The following is an 18,085-nucleotide window of genomic DNA, read 5'->3' as shown; positions in this document are numbered from 1 at the left end:
GTATCTGAATAAAATACGCAACCATACATATTTGTTTAGTTTTTTTAAATAACATTTTTATTTAACAACAATTTGTTTATCACATTTAATAACACGATTTATTTGGATCACACGGAGCCTCCGTCACTGTGGGCTGACACGAGAAAATATAGTTTAAAGGACATTTTGGCGCCGGTGTTGGTTCTTCACTACTTTCTCCAAATGAACGTCCGCGGAAACCACCAAAAGATTGTGGACCACCAAAGCCATGATGTGAATGATGATGGGGCGATGAGAATGGATGCTTGAACCCACCGAAACCAAATGAAGGTAGACCGCCACTAAAGGCTGTATTTTGATTAATAGTCACCTGTTGCACCACCGCCGATTGTTGCTGACGTGTAGGTCGTTTAACATCAATCTGTTGTGGTTGTTGCTGAGTAACCGAGAACGGGCGTATAAAGTGATGTATTCCATTTGAATATAAAGTGGCTGGTATTAAATGGAAAGTAGGTTGTGGGCTTCGTCCACATCTTGTTACTTGTAATGGTTGATTTGCAGGTATTGTTGGAACAGCGGAATAGCAGCTGCAGTACACTTGGATGTCAATTAATGAAATTAAAAAAATACTAACTAATAATGAAAGCCAAATAAATGACATGTTTCTTTGATTTATTTTTAGTTTGCTAAATGAAACTCAAGAAATTACTAATTTGTAAACACTAAAAACCGTTCTTTATTAAGTTTTTGGTTAAAGTGCTTCGTAATGAAATTCAATAAAAGAAACCTTCAGTTCAAAATTGTTACAAAGAAAACAGTCAAAATAGACAAAAATAAAGTTATACTTTTACATCCGCATTGACCCAATTTTGCGGCATCAAGTTCAAATCGGTTTTGTTTATCAATTTAATCGTCAATTGCACAAATCAACATAAATTATGTAATTAAAAAATAAATACTGCTTGCATTTGCAAATCATACGTACATATGGGGAATTTCATGTCTAGTCGATTTTGACGGAATTTGCACTAAGGTCTATTGGTCAAGAACTGCCGGACTTAGAGGGGGTAAAAGTTGGACATTTTGGTCATACAGAGTTTTATTCAAATGAGTGTAACTTTTCACCTATTGGTCCTAGCAAAAATTGTCCAAAAAAATTTTAAAAAATTAAAAAATTTGTAATGAATGAAGAAATAGCTATCTGAACTCCTTTGGACAATTTCACCTAGGACCAATAGGTGAAAAGTTACACTCATTTAAATAAAACCCTGTATGACCAAAATATCCAACTTTGATCCCCCTCTGACTCCGGCAGTTCTTGACCAATAGAGCTAAAAATTTGTGTCTGGCCTACTATCCCATAGTACTAACCTTGGTGCAAATTTCATTCAAATCGGAAGACATCGATTTTTAAAGTTGGGTCAGTTGACACGAATTCCCCATATTTCGATATTCATATTTTATATCTTGTTGGAAAAATACTTTTCTCTGGAAGATAAGATTTGAACGAAATGTTAAGAAAATATAATTTTAATGTTACAATTTTTAAAGATATTAAATAAAGTCCTATTATTTACCTTATTGTACACTTTTCAATCGATTTCCGGCACGGGTTCCCGTAATCCGAATTCGGTAAAATTTTACACCAGTAAGTTTTATTTAATTAAATTTAAATAAAAAATTTTATATTCAAAACTAGAAGCCTATAAATCTAAAAAAAAATTGTCTTATATATCAAAAAAAATTATTCATACTTACATATTTGCATATGTATGTAAATATATACAGAAATATGAATATGTACATTGTACACAGTATACATACATACTCTAAAAAAATTTATTAAAAATATACCTATAATATGCTTTCCTTAGTCAGGATTTGAACCTGGACATAAAAAGTATTTTTTAATGTTAACTAATATATTTAATATACATACATTCATAAATATTTTTTTTAACAATTTGATAAAAAAAAATGCTAAAAAAGATTGTCGTCCAATCATATTGGCTGGGCTGGCGATGGCTCCACACTCCGGTACGCTATCCCACTACTGCTTACCGCGGGGACTCTTGGCTGCTGGTTTTCACCCCTGGCCCGGTACACCCCTCCTTAGCCAACCTGAATACCTTGGACTCCTCCATGGCACCCATATTGACGGCAAGCTTAGTGCGGACGTTCCGTCAACATGAGGAAATCCACCACACAGAACTCCCAGCCTCAGACCATTCCACAATCCGACTTCACAGAAGCGTGATTACAGAAGATGCCAACCTTCCAGTCGAAATAATGTCATTCGAATTTCAATATAAAAAAATAATAAAATGGACTACAGTTATTGTTGAATACAAATTAATTACAATACGTGCATAAATATTATATTTATTTACATACATACATACAAATGTATGTTTATAAATAATACTCTTACAACTATTGTTTACTTTTTGCCATACTCCTAACCTACCTTACAATCTTATGTTGGTCTTTTACTTACACCACTTCGACTGGAAGGTTGGCATCTTCTGTAATCACGCTTCTGTGAGGTCGGAATGTGGAATGGTCTGAGGCTGGGGGTTCTGTGTGGTGGAATTCCTCATGTTGACGGAACGTCCGCACTAAGCTTGCCGTCAATATGGGTGCCATGGAGGAGTCCAAGGTATTCAGGTTGGCTAAGGAGGGGTGTACCGGGCCAGGGGTGAAAACCAGCAGCCAAGAGTCCCCGCGGTAAGCAGTAGTGGGATAGCGTACCGGAGTGTGGAGCCATCGCCAGCCCATCCAATATGATTGGACGATATTCTTTTGCATACAAATACATATGATTAAGAAAGCTACATACGATTCACACAATTGATGCATAGTTTATACAAAATTTATGTGAAACAATATGTCTGTTCAATAACTAAAAGTTGTTACTAATTTTCACAAAAATATTTGAAATTTGTATTGAAATACAAAAACAATTTGTGATAATTTGTAACAATTTTTTGTTAATGAACAGACATAATATGTATGTAGGAATAATTTTTTAAATACATACATTAATATTTTATATTTTTTTAAAATAATAAACTAATTTTAATTTACATTCTATTCATGTAAAAATAGTCTGCAAAAAATATATGCATGCATAGTATGTATGTATGTAGATACATACATACATATGTATGTATGCTTTGCCTACAGTACGAAAAGTGTCAATTTGCACCTTTCACTAGTTATATTACCGCATTTCCAACTAACTAGTTACCTCTGGTAAATAAAGTGGTCGATTTTACGCCTAAACGTTCACTACATTTCACCATTATAATCAATAGTTCACATTTGATAAATTTTCGCATGATGTTTATGAAAATAACAACTGATAGGTGTTTTATAGCTTCATGTTTCTGTCTGATTTGTATTACCTATGTCCTTTACAGTCTGGAGTGTTATTTGCCATATAGTTCCTGTATGACATATTGATTGGTTCTGTGAGTTCATTTTTGGGATTGTTTATGATTTCTACATATACTTTTCTTTATTTTAACCTGTTTTGCTTCTTTGAATTACATTTGTTTGATTGCAAATTATGTAGGAATTTATTTATGATCAATGCGGTACATTTTAATTGTCCTATCGTTATTTTATATAGTATATTATCTTTTTAAAAAAAATTAGGTGTAATTTTATTTATATATAATTATGTATTTTGTATTGGAGGAATTATTGTGAAGTAGAAATTTGTAACCGCTTATGGCCTATAGGCTAGGTTATTGAATATTGTTAAATAAAAAAAAAAAAAAAAAATAAAAAAAAAATAAAAAATAAATAAATCCTAGAAAAATTATATGTTTTAAAAATGTCACTTTGATAGCCACATGTAATGCTCAAGTAACCTCATGCCACATTTTCGACGAAATGTAATACCGAAAGTGACCGTTTGCATTTAATGAAGCAGAAAATGCAAAAATTGTTACAAAATGTGCATGTTATTCATAACAACCATTAGAGCTTTGTATGAAGAAGAGATCAGTGGTGAGAGCTTCTAACTACAAAACGATAAACCCCAAGTTCAACCCCAGTTTCAGAATTAATTTTTTCTTTTTATTTTTTGTTTTTGTTTGAGGATTTGAACTAGTGATATTAATGATAAATTCACCAGTAAATAACATTGCTAGTGGGTTGAAAATTCACTAGTTGTAGTTCTTAGTGGCTGTTAATATCGCCGTTGTCGAACTAGTTCGTCGTACTGCAGGGTTCTTAAGCAAAAATGATAACTATTTTTATGCAAAAAGATTGTCGTCCAATCATATTGGCTGGGCTGGCGATGGCTCCACACTCCGGTACGCTATCCCACTACTGCTTACCGCGGGGACTCTTGGCTGCTGGTTTTCACCCCTGGCCCGGTACACCCCTCCTTAGCCAACCTGAATACCTTGGACTCCTCCATGGTACCCATATTGACGGCAAGCTTAGTGCGGACGTTCCGTCAACATGAGGAAATCCACCACACAGAACTCCCAGCCTCAGACCATTCCACAATCCGACTTCACAGAAGCGTGATTACAGAAGATGCCAACCTTCCAGTCGAAATAATGTCATTCGAATTTCAATATAAAAAAATAATAAAATGGAACTACAGTTATTGTTGAATACAAATTAATTTTACCATAGGTGCATACAAATGTATGTTATAAATAACACTCTTACAACTATTGTTTACTTCTTACCATACTCTTAACCTACATCACAATCTTATGTTGGTCTTTTACTTACACCACTTCGACTGGAAGGTTGGCATCTTCTGTAATCACGCTTCTGTGAAGTCGGATTGTGGAATGGTCTGAGGCTGGGGGTTCTGTGTGGTGGATTTCCTCATGTTGACGGAACGTCCGCACTAAGCTTGCCGTCAATATGGGTACCATGGAGGAGTCCAAGGTATTCAGGTTGGCTAAGGAGGGGTGTACCGGGCCAGGGGTGAAAACCAGCAGCCAAGAGTCCCCGCGGTAAGCAGTAGTGGGATAGCGTACCGGAGTGTGGAGCCATCGCCAGCCCATCCAATATGATTGGACTTCAATCTTTTTTAAAAATTTGCTTTTTTGTAAAACCTTTAAATTACAAAAAACAAAATAAAATTGCCCTTTATAATTTTACATTTCCAGGTTCGATTCCCACTCGGACCAAATTTTGTTTAGTTTGTTTTTGTAATTTATTATTTCCATTAATTTATTTTTAATTTAGGAAAAATTTTAATATCATACGTACAATACGTAACTAAATATTTTGTGCTTCCTAAAAGATTGGCTTCTTTGTTGAACTGAGTACTGAGTAAAATGTATATTTGGGTTGATTTTTTATTAAAACGATGTTTATTGGATTATGCCACTTCGATGGTAAATGAGCGATATACATTTGTATGAAAAAGGCATGACATTTTAAACTAAGATTATTGTATTTCAACCCAGAAAAAATAAAACGAAGTACTTCCAAAAGAATAACATTTATCACCACTTCAAAAGTGACACTAAGTGATTTTTTACCTTCTGAGGAAGTAAAGTTTAAAGACTTCCGACGAAGCGAAAAAATTTCTATTTTTTCAATGTTGAAGATATATTTTACTTCCGAATAATTTCCAAAACCAGAGCATAAAAATTACTTCTTGAAAATAACTTCAGAAGTAATGAATTTGGAATCAAATAAAAAGGAAATCCCTCCTATAACAAGCCTGAGTTAAAATCATCACTTCTTCAGGTCTTTTTCAGTACTTCCATGGAGTAAATTCTTCTTATTTTTCGCTTCTTTTGAAGTTATTTTTTTCTGGGGATTTTACACTCAGACAAAAAAATAACAACTTACGAAAAAGCAGCTACGATCGATCGTAATACAGAATACACACTGAAACGAAATGGAATTGTTTCTTACGAAATGTTTTGCTTACGATTCCGTTTTTTGTAATGAATAAAATACCCTGATAAATAAAAATGCACGATTTAAAACTAAATATTTTTATATATTTATTATTTCGCTTTTTGCTTCATGTCCATCTAAAGCATTAATATTATGTTAAATTTAAAAATAAAATCCTTTAGGATCGTATGTATATTTTGTTTCATTTAAAATTAAAAGAACATAATGTTAAATAAACACAATATGTAAACAAAAATGGAAGTGTATGAATGTTTAAAAGTGAGTATGTTTTTGTTTAGTGTGTAGGTGCATAGAGCAAGGCAACTAGGAAAAACCAAACAATAGAATGTCAAATATCACACATACTGAGGTTATTCCACAACAAAAGGTCCATGAAACGATCGGTACAGAAAAATTATCAAATATGTACGATTTGTAGTTTGAAATCATTTTATCGTATTAGAGACTTAGGATTTGCCAGCATAGGTTTCTCTCTACGCCTTGTTCTATGGGTATGGGTGTTTTATGGGTATATATATATATTAAATATTCGTCTAAGCGTTAACTGAAATTTAACTAAACTAACTTAAGTTAAATACAAACGATGATAATCATTGGCACCAAAGGCACAATTACACTTGGGACATTTACGCTGCCTTGTCTCGTAACGCGTACGCAAACAGTCATAACAAAAGACATGGAAACATTTGGACAGAACGGCATCTTTGCGTTTAACTTTGCAGGAGGGGCATGTGAGGGTCTCCTTATATTCTCGGATCTCTTCGAGCATAACTTCATCAATGGTCGTACCAGCCATCTCAATTTTCTTCATGCGTTCTGCCTTGCGTTTGAATTGTGCCAACTCTTCTTGCAACCGTTTGGTTTTATAAGCTTCGGCTTCCAAGGAACTGGTCTTCTCTGCAACCACCTGTTGAGCCTCCTTCATTTGGGCATGATATTTTTCCAAATGTAACTTAAGATCGGCTGCAGATTGAGCAGATTCAATTGCTTTGCGTTTATGCATTTCCATTGCTTGCTGCCGCAGCGCAAGTTCTTTTTCTATAGCTGCTACCGTGGCCTGTAAACTCCTCTCCTTCTCTTCGAGTTTACGCAAAACTATATGCATTGCTTCAATTTGCGTATCCCGTGTAGCCATTTGGTCTTCTAATATTTGTTTCTCCTCTCTTAGTAGTTTGTGCATTTGATTAGCTTTAATACGTTCAGACATCAATTTAAAATTGGCGTCGTCTTTTTCCCGCAACTGTTGTATAAGCCTTGAATTTTGCTCTTGCATGTCTTCGAAAGCTTGACCAGTAACTTCCATTTCATTAAGCAAGGCCTCTTCCTCATGAGAACCTACAAAAGGTCGTGCATAATTCGGACCACCAGGTCCCCAGTTATCGGTTGGCTTTTGGCTAGCCACTTGCTTTTGTAATTCATATTTTTGTTCTTCCAATTGTTTTATTTTACGAAGTGCTTCTTCGTCGGCAAGTTTTTTACGCTCTTCCCTTTTACTTTCTTGAAGTTTCTTCAATTGTTGGCGAAGTTCTTCTATTTCCGATCGTAATTTCTTTTCTGTGGCCATCAACTGGACCTTGTCCCTTTGGTCTTTGGACACACCTTTATACATGTCCAACAGAAGTTTCATTTCTTTTTGATCATTGAGCGCTTTTCTAAAATGTAATAAAAAATTGAAATTATATTTATATATTTGTAAGAAATTACAAAATACTTAAACATATATTTACATATTTGTCATAGTACTTACTTTAATTGTGCTTTTAAGTCGCGAACTATTTCTGACTCTTGAACTTTAACATCCTTTGCTTTCTGGGCATCCTTAGCGTCTTTTTCTTGTTTAACTGTCGTTGTAGCTGTGGAAGCTGTACCAGTTGGTGTAGAACCCGCAGTATTACAACCAGATTGATTTTCTTTTTTATCCGGTCCTCCCGGAGACGTGTGTTCTTTTTTGATACCTTCTTTTTGATCTTTATTAAAATCGTCATCCATAGTCTCATCTTCTGATTTAATAGCCGCGCCCTCTTCTTTTATAACAGCACTGCCTTCTGCACCAGCGCCACTTGCACTCGCAGAATTGCCCGGATTTCCTGGAAATTCTTCTTTAATGTTACCTCCAACTTCCTGCTTAATATCTTCACCGTTTCCTCCCTGTCCTGGTGTATTTTGTAATTTGGTACCCTCCAGTTTGGCTGTTGCTTCCTCTAATTCTCGGCGCAATTTAACGTTATCTGCCGAGGCATCCTTGTATTTACGTTTATAACGCTGTACCTCTCCCTTCAGTTGTCCGTTGTGGTTTTGCAGAGAAGTTATCAAATGTCTCATTTCTCTATTTATGGGAGCAGTCTGCTCGTTTGCCGCCATATTTTGCTCAAACTCAATGCGTAAAGCCTCATACTCTTTCCGTATTTGAGCTAGCACATCCTCCATTTGAATCATTTCACTTCGCACCTTCTTTTGAGCAATCAATTCTTCACTTTCCATTACTTCGATTTGACGTAAATGTTGATTCTTGCTTGTTTGTAGTTGATTTCTTGTTTCATCCAACATTGTTTTAATTTGCATTGATTCGTTATACAAAACCGAAAACTGCGATTGCAAACATTTATACTCAGTTGTTTCAACAATTACTGACTCGGGGAGTTGACGAATCTGCAAAAAATAGCATATACATTTGAATATCAATAAAAATCTCTTATTGAATGGAACTTTTCTAGAGAAGTATTATTCTAACGATCATAATTTGATATAATCAATTAATATTTATACAATAATAATACATAAAAAATCACAAATAATTATAAAAATAGTTGACCAAAAAACTTTAATTTTCAACTTACGTCCATTTTAAGTTTTTCTACTTCTTTTAAGGTTTCTCTATGCGTAGCATGTAGTTTATCCAATTCTTGTAAACGATTGTTGGCCAAATCTCGGTTTTCTTCAAGTTCTTTTTGCAGATCTTCCACCTGATGACTACTTACATGAGCGTGTCCCGAGCCCTTAGAACTTGATGAGCTCTTATTGGGGTCGCCATGCATTTGATGATATGCCTTCAATTTTTCTATTGCTTCAGCCAAATGATTTTCAAGTTTGTCATTTCGACAATGGATTTTTTCCAAGTCATATTGCAGCTCATCAATTTGATTCTTGAGTTCAGCATTTTCTGTCTCTTTTGCAGTCAATGCGTCCTGATATTCTTTCATTTTCAGTGACATTGTGTGGAATTTTTCATGAAGCGATGTATTAAGGTTTTGTAAATTACAATTTTCGGTCATAATTTCAATGTGAGTTTGTTTTAGAGTCTCTTCTATATTGGGTATATTATTTGCAGTATTGGAATCTGTTTGCGATTCATCACCCGTTTCCGATGTGGACGAGGCAGTGCCCGTAGTTGCCGGTTCACCCTTCAAAGACATTGTAATTTTTTCATTTCTCTGCATAATTCTGTCAATAACTTGTACAATCTTGGCTACTGCCCTCTTAGATACTTGTACTCGATTAGCTAGTTTATCGTCTAATTCTTCTTTGTCCCAAGTGGACAATTGTGTTAAAAAAGAGGTCGTTACTTCATTCTCGTTACGATTCTCTAATTCATCCGCAGTCTCTGCATCGAACCTTTGCAGAAGCACACGTATATCCTCATTTAATTGGTTCCAGTATCGATTAACCACATTGAGAACTGCATCGTCTTGAGTTTGACGTTTCTCCAATTGTTCTATACGATGCCTAAGCTCGGCCTCTGTGCGCATTCTCTGCTCAATGCGTTGAGCTAATTTTTTATTTTGAAATTCTAATACTTTGATGTCCATTTCCTCTAAAGTAGAGACGGGTCCAATTAGATGAGGCTCAAAGTGAACTTTCTTAATGGGTGGTTGCCCGAGATTAGTGTTGGCAGTGGCGCTACCCGAACTGCCAACACCGCTGTTGTCGTCAGCAGCACGTTTAGACATTCTTCTGAAATTTAATTAAAATACAATCGCTATTGGTTCAGTTAAAATGTAACAAGTGTGTACAACGTTAAAATCGAATTTATTCAAGTTCTGAATAAAAAATCTAATCTGGTAGCAAAATTTGTCAAATTGGAAAAGCCTTGCAACGATTTTATGTTTTTTCCGATATCGAAATAAATATTTAATGTTTTTATGAGAAATATATTATGTTTGTGATATATTACTAAATAATGATACTTACATCCTATTTTGTGATTATTTTCCTTAAAAATTTATTAAAAAGACTTTACAAAAATATTCTCCACGAATATCAGAAAAAAATGCCGTAAAAAATATGTATGTGTGCGTTGTTTTGACAACTACCAGTAGTGCTAACTTTACAAAAATAATCGCTAAATGCGAGGCAATATATTAGTGTTATCTTTCCAGCGATTAATCGATAAGTTGAAAATGTTTAAATTTAATGCGATAACTTTATGCGATGACGATATGTTGAATAGTAAAATTATACCAAGTTCACACGGAGCAGTTGAATTACTTAATTCGGCCTCTGAATGACAATAGCCAGTTAACCCGTTTCTACGACACATTCGTAATTCGTTTTGACAGTTCATCGCCATGTTGTTTTTATCATTCATTATTTTGTCATTTTTTGGAATATTTGTGTGTGTGTGTGTGTGATACAAAAATACGTTTATTACATTATTTCAACAGTTTAAGTTGTATATTTTCTATTTATTTGCATTTTTTGTAATTTAATTTTTTATTTGTCTCCAACCAATGAAAACAGTTTGTTATACTAAATACCCGATACAAATTAAAGATGACACTCATTCATTCGTAATTCAGTTTGAATTACGTACAGCTTGTGTAATTCGCAGCTGAAATTTTGTATGGCAAATCATGTCATTCATTGAATGATGAATGAGAGCGTGAATTACGAATAATTGTACTGTGTGAACGGGGTATTACTTAATTCGGCCTTTGAATTACATAGACAATTAACCTTTTTCAACGACACATTCGTATTGTTTAGTTCTTTAGAACTGTGTTTATTAGTTATGGCCATCACAACCAACAAAATTGATTTAATGGGTTGGAACCAGATTCATGTTGATATAGAGTTTATATTGTTTCAAATAACATACAATACAAAATTTTTAAATTTTACGAAAAAATAATTAATATTTATAATAATTTGTGTTACCCTGTTGTTTAGATTTATCCGTTACGTTAACTGTCACATCCGCAAACGTTTAGAGTCGCTAGATTTTCTTCTGTTGCTTTGTGGCAACGGTTATTTGAAATGCTATTAAAAATTTAATACCTATAATATCGAAAAGTATTTATGAAGGGACTATTTCATAAATTTTGCAGGTCGATTTTTATTAGATAATTAATGGAAATCGAAACTTTGATCGATTTTTTTAATTTGTTCTGACGACAAGATGAATTACTTAATTCGCAAATTCCAACGAAAGAAAACAAAAAGTTGATTATGTTAAATACTGGATAAACATTAGAGATGACACACCTTAGTATTTTCTAATTCGCATTTGAAACTTTTTATGGCGAATCATGTAATTCGGTTGGTAATTAGGAAGAATTCTACATAAGAATCTTATATTAATCTGATAACATTATGAAGATAATAATCGTTATTTTGTGAGTGAGTACCAAATGTTAAAGTTTATTTTAAAATTTAAAAAAGTTTCTACAAATACATAAACATTTTGCAAAATTCCAAAAAATTAAAAATGGTAGTGTAATAAATCTGGTGATAAAATGTTTTAATATGCTGTTTCTTTGAAGTGCAGTGATTTGAAAATTTGTGATTATGTTGAGTAAATTTCAACAATTCTGTTTAAAATGATGAATATTTCAACGCTTGACGTATAGTCATGCAATCGACTTCATCAATTTTTATGGAATTCGATTTGATGTTTATTTCCTCTTCTTGCATTACTTGGACATGTAACAAATAACGCAAAGAAGCCTTATTCTCCTGTATCTTTTGATTTAATTTACACATCGAAGCTTTCAAAGCATTAAGCTCGTGATAGAGAGCGTCTTGCACTTCGTCGCATGTTAATTCTAGACCAGGACGCGTTGCACGGTTGCTTAAACGTGTCAAGCACAATTGTTGAGCTCGTTGTTTATCGGCCAAACCTTTTTCCAAAGCATTTATGTTAGATTGTACCTCGTTGATATGATTCATAGTGTCACTGTGCTTATTTTCCAAACATTTTTTAACATGTCGCAATTCGCAAATTCGATGTTCGAAAGCTTCATTAGTGCGATCAGTTTGGTTCTCCATATCTTCGCAAACTTGTTTTAGTAATAGATCAATATAGGCTCTAAGTTGTGCGGCGGAATTTAATTCCTTTGCGTTACACTCTAGATTTTTATAAGTTGTATGCTGCCATTCACCTAATGAATATTGGCTGAAAAGAAAAATGCATGTACCTATTTAGAACTTTATTCTATTTTTTAATTGAAATTGATACAACATTTACATATTTATAAGTAAAAAAGCAAATGGAATTTCATTTTACAAAGCTATGGTAGTGGGAAAAATGTTCTTAAACAAGATACAAAAAAATCTAATCTAAAATAAACTTACCAATGATGGTGGGCTAAATCACCGCCTCGTAAATTTTGTGAATCTCTTAGAGTCAAGTTCTTTTCGTCGATCAAGAGAGATTTATCCTTTTGCGCCAAATCTTTATCTAACAAATACATTGTTGCACGTAATTTACGCAACTGTTCATTTGTTTCCTTCAAAGCTTTATCCATTAGGCATTGACACCCTTTGATAACTTTTAGTTCACGACGTAAATTGCGATCTACTTCATCTTCACATAGATCTACACCTAAACGACCCTCTCGTATAACTAAACAACGTTGGCAAATTGCTAAGGACTTTTCCTTTAGGAATCCGATGGCATTGATGACACGACAACGATAAGTGTTCAGAGCTTCATCCTCCAACAATGCGGTTTTCTTCTGTTTATTTAGTTCGTCGCAAAGAAAGCGTATTTCGCTGGCTCTCTCGCGTAAATGGTGTTCAACTTCACGTTGCCAATTACGAGTTGTATCATTAACATCGTCGACTACCCGGCGAGATTCCCTTTAAATAAAATTCAAATTATTTGACATTTATGAAATTCTTGATAAGCTTACTCCACAATACGTTCGGCCATCCTTTCTTGGTCACAGGTTATTCGAAATTTCATTTTATTATTATAATCCCAATCTTCATCAGAATATTTTGGTGGCAATCTGGACATTGGACCCATGTTTTTACCACACAGATGTAGGCCAGTAATACGCTTACTTCTCATATTGGATAACATAATTGTCAAATATGAAATTCTCCTCTAATTAAGTTAAATTTTCGATTATAAGTATATTCCGTTTTTTCTTTAAAACGTCTTGCTGTCTGTATTGAAAATTCATAACATAATATTTTATAACTGTTACGATTTTTATTTATTTTTTTTAGTATTACCATAACTACGGTAAAAGTCGTAGGAGTTCAGCATTATACATAAATATTGTCATTTACATTAACCTCTTATTTTTGGAACACAAAACTTCTTCTTGCTAATTACATATATTTTTTGTATCTATGGCACATTTCCTATATTAATGTCATAGATAAAATTGCGTAAACATAGTTCCTCTTTATGATATTATATATACATACATACATACACATGTTATATATGTATGTATGTCAAAAGTAATGTTTTTGTCTGCAATGGGTTATTGTATTGATCATACAACATACATATGTACGTATTTTTATTCGTTGCCTAGATGGATTATTCGTTTGTTAAATGTACGTTTATACATCCATATGTATGTAATTAGGTTTAGTAGTAGTTATGTGAAAGCATACATATCGTCGTAGGAAAACCAATAAATCGTAATTGATTTTGATATTTTTTTTATTTTTACCCGTTTCTGCCCAAGACTGCTTATCATTAGAAATTTTATATTTTTTAAGAATAGAATATGATTTTCCGACTAGCTTATTATACATACATATGTATGTATGTACATTAAGCTTCGCGCGACGTTTTGTAATTGTGATATCATAACTTTTTTGAAAGTTTTTTAATCTGTAATAACATTGGCGTACTTATTTTGTTAAAATTCCGCGGCCAAAACACTAATTTTGGGCGATATTTTTTAATAGTCCGAAAACTGCTGAACATATGTATTTCAAACCTGACTTTAGTATACGATTCTAAGATATATAAACTTAATTTGACAGAATTTGGATGCACTATAAATGCATAAGAGCAAAAGAAAAAGTTCAATTAAAAAAAAAAAAACATTCAATGCCCTGAAAAAATAGTGTTAAAATTTTTAATTTATTATATTCCATTTAGGAGTTATGATGTTAAAAATGTTAACTAGTGAGTTAATAATTTTCCATCAAACAATGGTTTTTGCGTTCTAAAGTTTAAAATCTGAAAATTTAAAGTATAATCACATCTAATGATAGAATTTTTGTTTTTGCACCATTGGTTAAAGCTTTCATTTGAGCAAAAAAAATACAACAAAAACGTCGATTTTGAAAAAATAGGGAAAAATATTGAAAAAAATCTTATTCTTAAGTTAAAAAATATTTTTTTGATAGATATCCCAATTGCATCCCATTATGGGTCTATAAAGCCCTTAAAGGAAATTGTCTTAAAATTAAAAAAAAAAAATATTTTTAAAACGAAAAATTAAAAAAAAAAATTAAGAGTTAAATTTTTTTTGAAACAATGAAGAACTCCTTTGACAATTCTTGACCTATAGTACTAATCTTGGTGTTGGATAATAGCTGTCTGGTATTGGATAATAGCTGTCTGGCCTATTATCAAACAGTACTAACCTTGGTGCAAATTTCATCCAAATCTACTTTTTGAGTTGGGTCACTTGACACGAAATTGCCCATATATTAAATGAAAAGTGTTCGAAAATTGGTGCCTTTAAATTAAAGTCAGCAGAATACCAGACGTTTTAAATAAAATTAAAACAAATCGTCTCAGAAGGTATTTTAGTGCTTTCGATTTTAACCGATTATAGCAACTTGTGAGTCCATTCCTTGTAATTCAACTGCATTCAGACTGTTAATTAACTATTTGAACAAGAAATAAGAAAATGGTAAATTATGAAAATCGACTGTGGCAATTGCTAATATTTTAGTTTTTTTTTTTTTGTTTTGCGATGAAAATCCAATAAACGATTGTCAACTAAAAAAAACATATCGATTTCCATAGCATACCCGAAAATTTTTACAATTTAAGTGATTTCAACATGGTGTATATCTTATTATTTTTATATATCGTTATATTATATTAAACTTACAATTATACTGAAACTTACAAACCTTAATTACATATTTGTTAAATTTTACATACATACATATTTTTTCTTCTTTTAATAATTTTTAAATTAGGAAATATGTTGTCTTGTATGTAGCATTATAAAAGCCACATGTTATCAGTAAGTTTTGTTTAATCAAAATCCCAGACAAATACCAGCATCTAAATTAATATGAATTCTAATTCGTTATGAGAGTGGACATACATACATATTATGTATTCATATAAACAAATAATGCATTTATATGTATGTATTTAATATTTAAATATTATATCTGTTGTGGACACACCACATTAAATTGTTAATAATATTTTGATAATGAAATTGGGGGATTTGAAGAATTTTAAGTTTGTATCCTTTTTAAATTTGACCCTTAACACACATTAAACATTATTGGTTAATACATTAATTAATTAATGACTATTTCTTTTTTATATTTGTTAGAAAATTAAGTTATAATAATTATTATTATCCATATATTTTATTTGCGAAATACAATATGTACTGTATGTAATTTTTATTTTTTAATGTGGAAGATTTTGAGTTATTTTTTTTTTAAATTTTGTGAGTTTTGAGTGTGTTGAACATTATATGTATTTATTTTTCTTTTTTAATAATAACAGTTTTTTAGTTTGTTGATTTGCTATGCATTTTGTTCGCTTGTAATTAATTCATTATCTAAACTTTTTGGTTTTTATAAATTGGTGTTCCTAGAATAGAGTTTCTGTTTTGCTTTTGTAGTTATTTTTCCATTTTCATATACATATATTATCAGGCAGTGTAAATTATATTTTCATTTTCTATTTCCTTTGTTTTCATATGTTTGTTAAGTTTTATTATTATCAGTTTTATGTTACTTTGTCAGTTCCTTTTTATATGATTTTCAAAAATTATATGTAGATTGAAACTTAAGTTTAGCATACAAGAAAATAAAAATATATTTACTTTATTTAAATAATAAATTTAAAAACTAAGAAAAAAATATATATTTTTTGTTTTATTCTAAATTCAGCTATTTACTTTTTATTTTTATCTGAGGTAATTTTTTATATTTTTTAGTTATGGTTCGTTCCTTTAAGGTTTTTGTTTTCAAGTCCCGGGCTTTATTTATTTCTTATTTTATTTTGAGTTTTAATAGATTTTAAACATTTATAAAAATAAACCTAGTTTTCAGTCGTTTGAAACATAAAGATACATATTCATTTTAAGTAATATGGTATTTTTATTTGCTGAAAAAACAATTAGTAAAAAAATCGAAATAAATTAAAATATTTTTTATAATTTTGTAGTGTTATGTATTACCTACCAAAAGCTTTCTTTAAAAGAACTTAAGAAAGAAGCTTACTTAGCAAAAATGTAATTCTAAGCTGCATTAATTTTAAGGAATACATTATGGAAGCATATAACCCATAATTCGTACGTCTTCAAAAATTAGTACCTATGCTTCCATAAATTTATTTTTTATATCCTTCACCTTCGTGAAATACGTTTGTCATTAAGTTTGTAATTTATGCAATATAATTTTTCGACCCTACAACGTTTCTATATACTTGGTCCTTATAGATAACGGAGTCGATTAATCTATGCCCATCTGTATGTCTGTTGAAATCAATTTTCTGAAGACCCCAGTAGTCTTCGGGATCCAAATCTTCAATATTTCTCTAACACATGCTTTGAGAAGTTTCCTATTTAAAATCAACAAAATCGGTCCATATATAAAGGAAATATGTATGAGTAAAAATCCGATACAATCTCTGAAAAACACAATTGAAATGAAATTCAGAATTTTTTAATTAAAGAAAAACCAAATAGATTTACAAAAACAAATAACTTCTTAAATTCACTATGGTGAAGGGTATATAAGATTCGGCACTGCCGAATATAAGACTTTTGTTGATTTTAGTCATTGATTTTTGTGGCGTATGACAAATTATTTATTTATCTCCATTTATTATTTACACTCTACATATTTAAATTTATCCAAATTTTCTTGTTAAACATTCCCTGCATATATATGTATAAATTTTGAAAGACTTATATAGGAAATGATATTATTCAGTTATGGCAATATTAAGCAGAACATGTTTACACAATAAAATTATTTTAAGAACTTCGGTCTCAAGAGGATATATGCATGTGAATTAACAAATCGAAACCCGAAATTCACTTCACTTTTTTATGAGAGTAACTTCTACAGCGATAGAAATTACAAAATGATCTTTCCAAAGTAACCGATTGACTAACAGAGGGCCTATACATATTATTATATTCGTATAGGCAACAAATAACCATCAAAATTGGCAGATTTCCAGCTGTATCGCAAAGTAATATAAACATTACATATTATTATAAGAACATAAATGGGAAGATGAATATAATGCCGGAGGCTTTATTCCGTTTGTGGGTGCGGAAATAATTTGAAATTTGTATGTTAAATAAATTGTATTTCAAAAATCCTTGTCTTTCAAATGGAAATACGGATAAAGCCCCAGATTTCATATTTTTCAAATAAAAAGTCAATTCTCAATTTTTTCTGTTTTTAATAATAACAAACAATAATAAGTAAAGTAATTATATTTTTCATAAAAAAATAAACTAAACGTAAATTAAGAAAAGAAAAAGAAAATCTTGAAACAATTTTCGATTTTTAACATTTTAGAACACAGGTTTCATTAATTTTGAACAATAATTTTGTTTAATAATATTATCTTATATTTTTTTTTTTGTTTTTTTTTTTCTTTTTTTGTTTTATGACTTAAGATTTAATTGAAAATGTAAAAATAATAATAAACAAAATATTTGAATTGTTTTACTATTATTTTTTTACTATAAATATTCACTTAACATACACTGATGAAATTACG

The 18,085-nt window shown here is 31.5% G+C and overlaps 2 protein-coding genes across 2 annotated transcripts; both read right to left on the bottom strand.

Annotated features, from left to right (window-relative positions):
• Nucleotides 1-5,950: 5,950 nt before the first annotated feature.
• LOC119602575 (E3 ubiquitin-protein ligase Bre1) lies at nt 5,951-10,233 on the bottom strand. The gene is made up of 4 exons (XM_037954161.1): nt 10,078-10,233; nt 8,727-9,840; nt 7,637-8,538; nt 5,951-7,541 (listed from the first exon to the last, which is right to left on the bottom strand). The coding sequence occupies exons 2-4, from the start codon at nt 9,834-9,836 to the stop codon at nt 6,455-6,457; spliced, it is 3,099 nt and encodes a 1,032-aa protein (XP_037810089.1). The 5' UTR covers nt 9,837-9,840; nt 10,078-10,233; the 3' UTR covers nt 5,951-6,454.
• A 1,272-nt stretch (nt 10,234-11,505) lies between these two features.
• Nucleotides 11,506-13,279, bottom strand: LOC119602584 (tektin-1). Its single transcript, XM_037954174.1, has 3 exons — nt 13,020-13,279; nt 12,460-12,966; nt 11,506-12,280 (listed from the first exon to the last, which is right to left on the bottom strand). The coding sequence occupies exons 1-3, from the start codon at nt 13,190-13,192 to the stop codon at nt 11,701-11,703; spliced, it is 1,260 nt and encodes a 419-aa protein (XP_037810102.1). The 5' UTR covers nt 13,193-13,279; the 3' UTR covers nt 11,506-11,700.
• Nucleotides 13,280-18,085: the final 4,806 nt, after the last annotated feature.

Source organism: Lucilia sericata, unplaced genomic scaffold, assembly GCF_015586225.1.
Source record: "Lucilia sericata isolate MDLA Ls3-8-SP2 unplaced genomic scaffold, ASM1558622v1 Contig000242F_arrow, whole genome shotgun sequence".
Lineage (NCBI taxonomy): Eukaryota > Metazoa > Arthropoda > Insecta > Diptera > Calliphoridae > Lucilia > Lucilia sericata.
The sequence above is the reverse complement of the archived record's forward strand: the minus strand, read 5'-3'. Positions and strand labels throughout refer to the sequence as shown.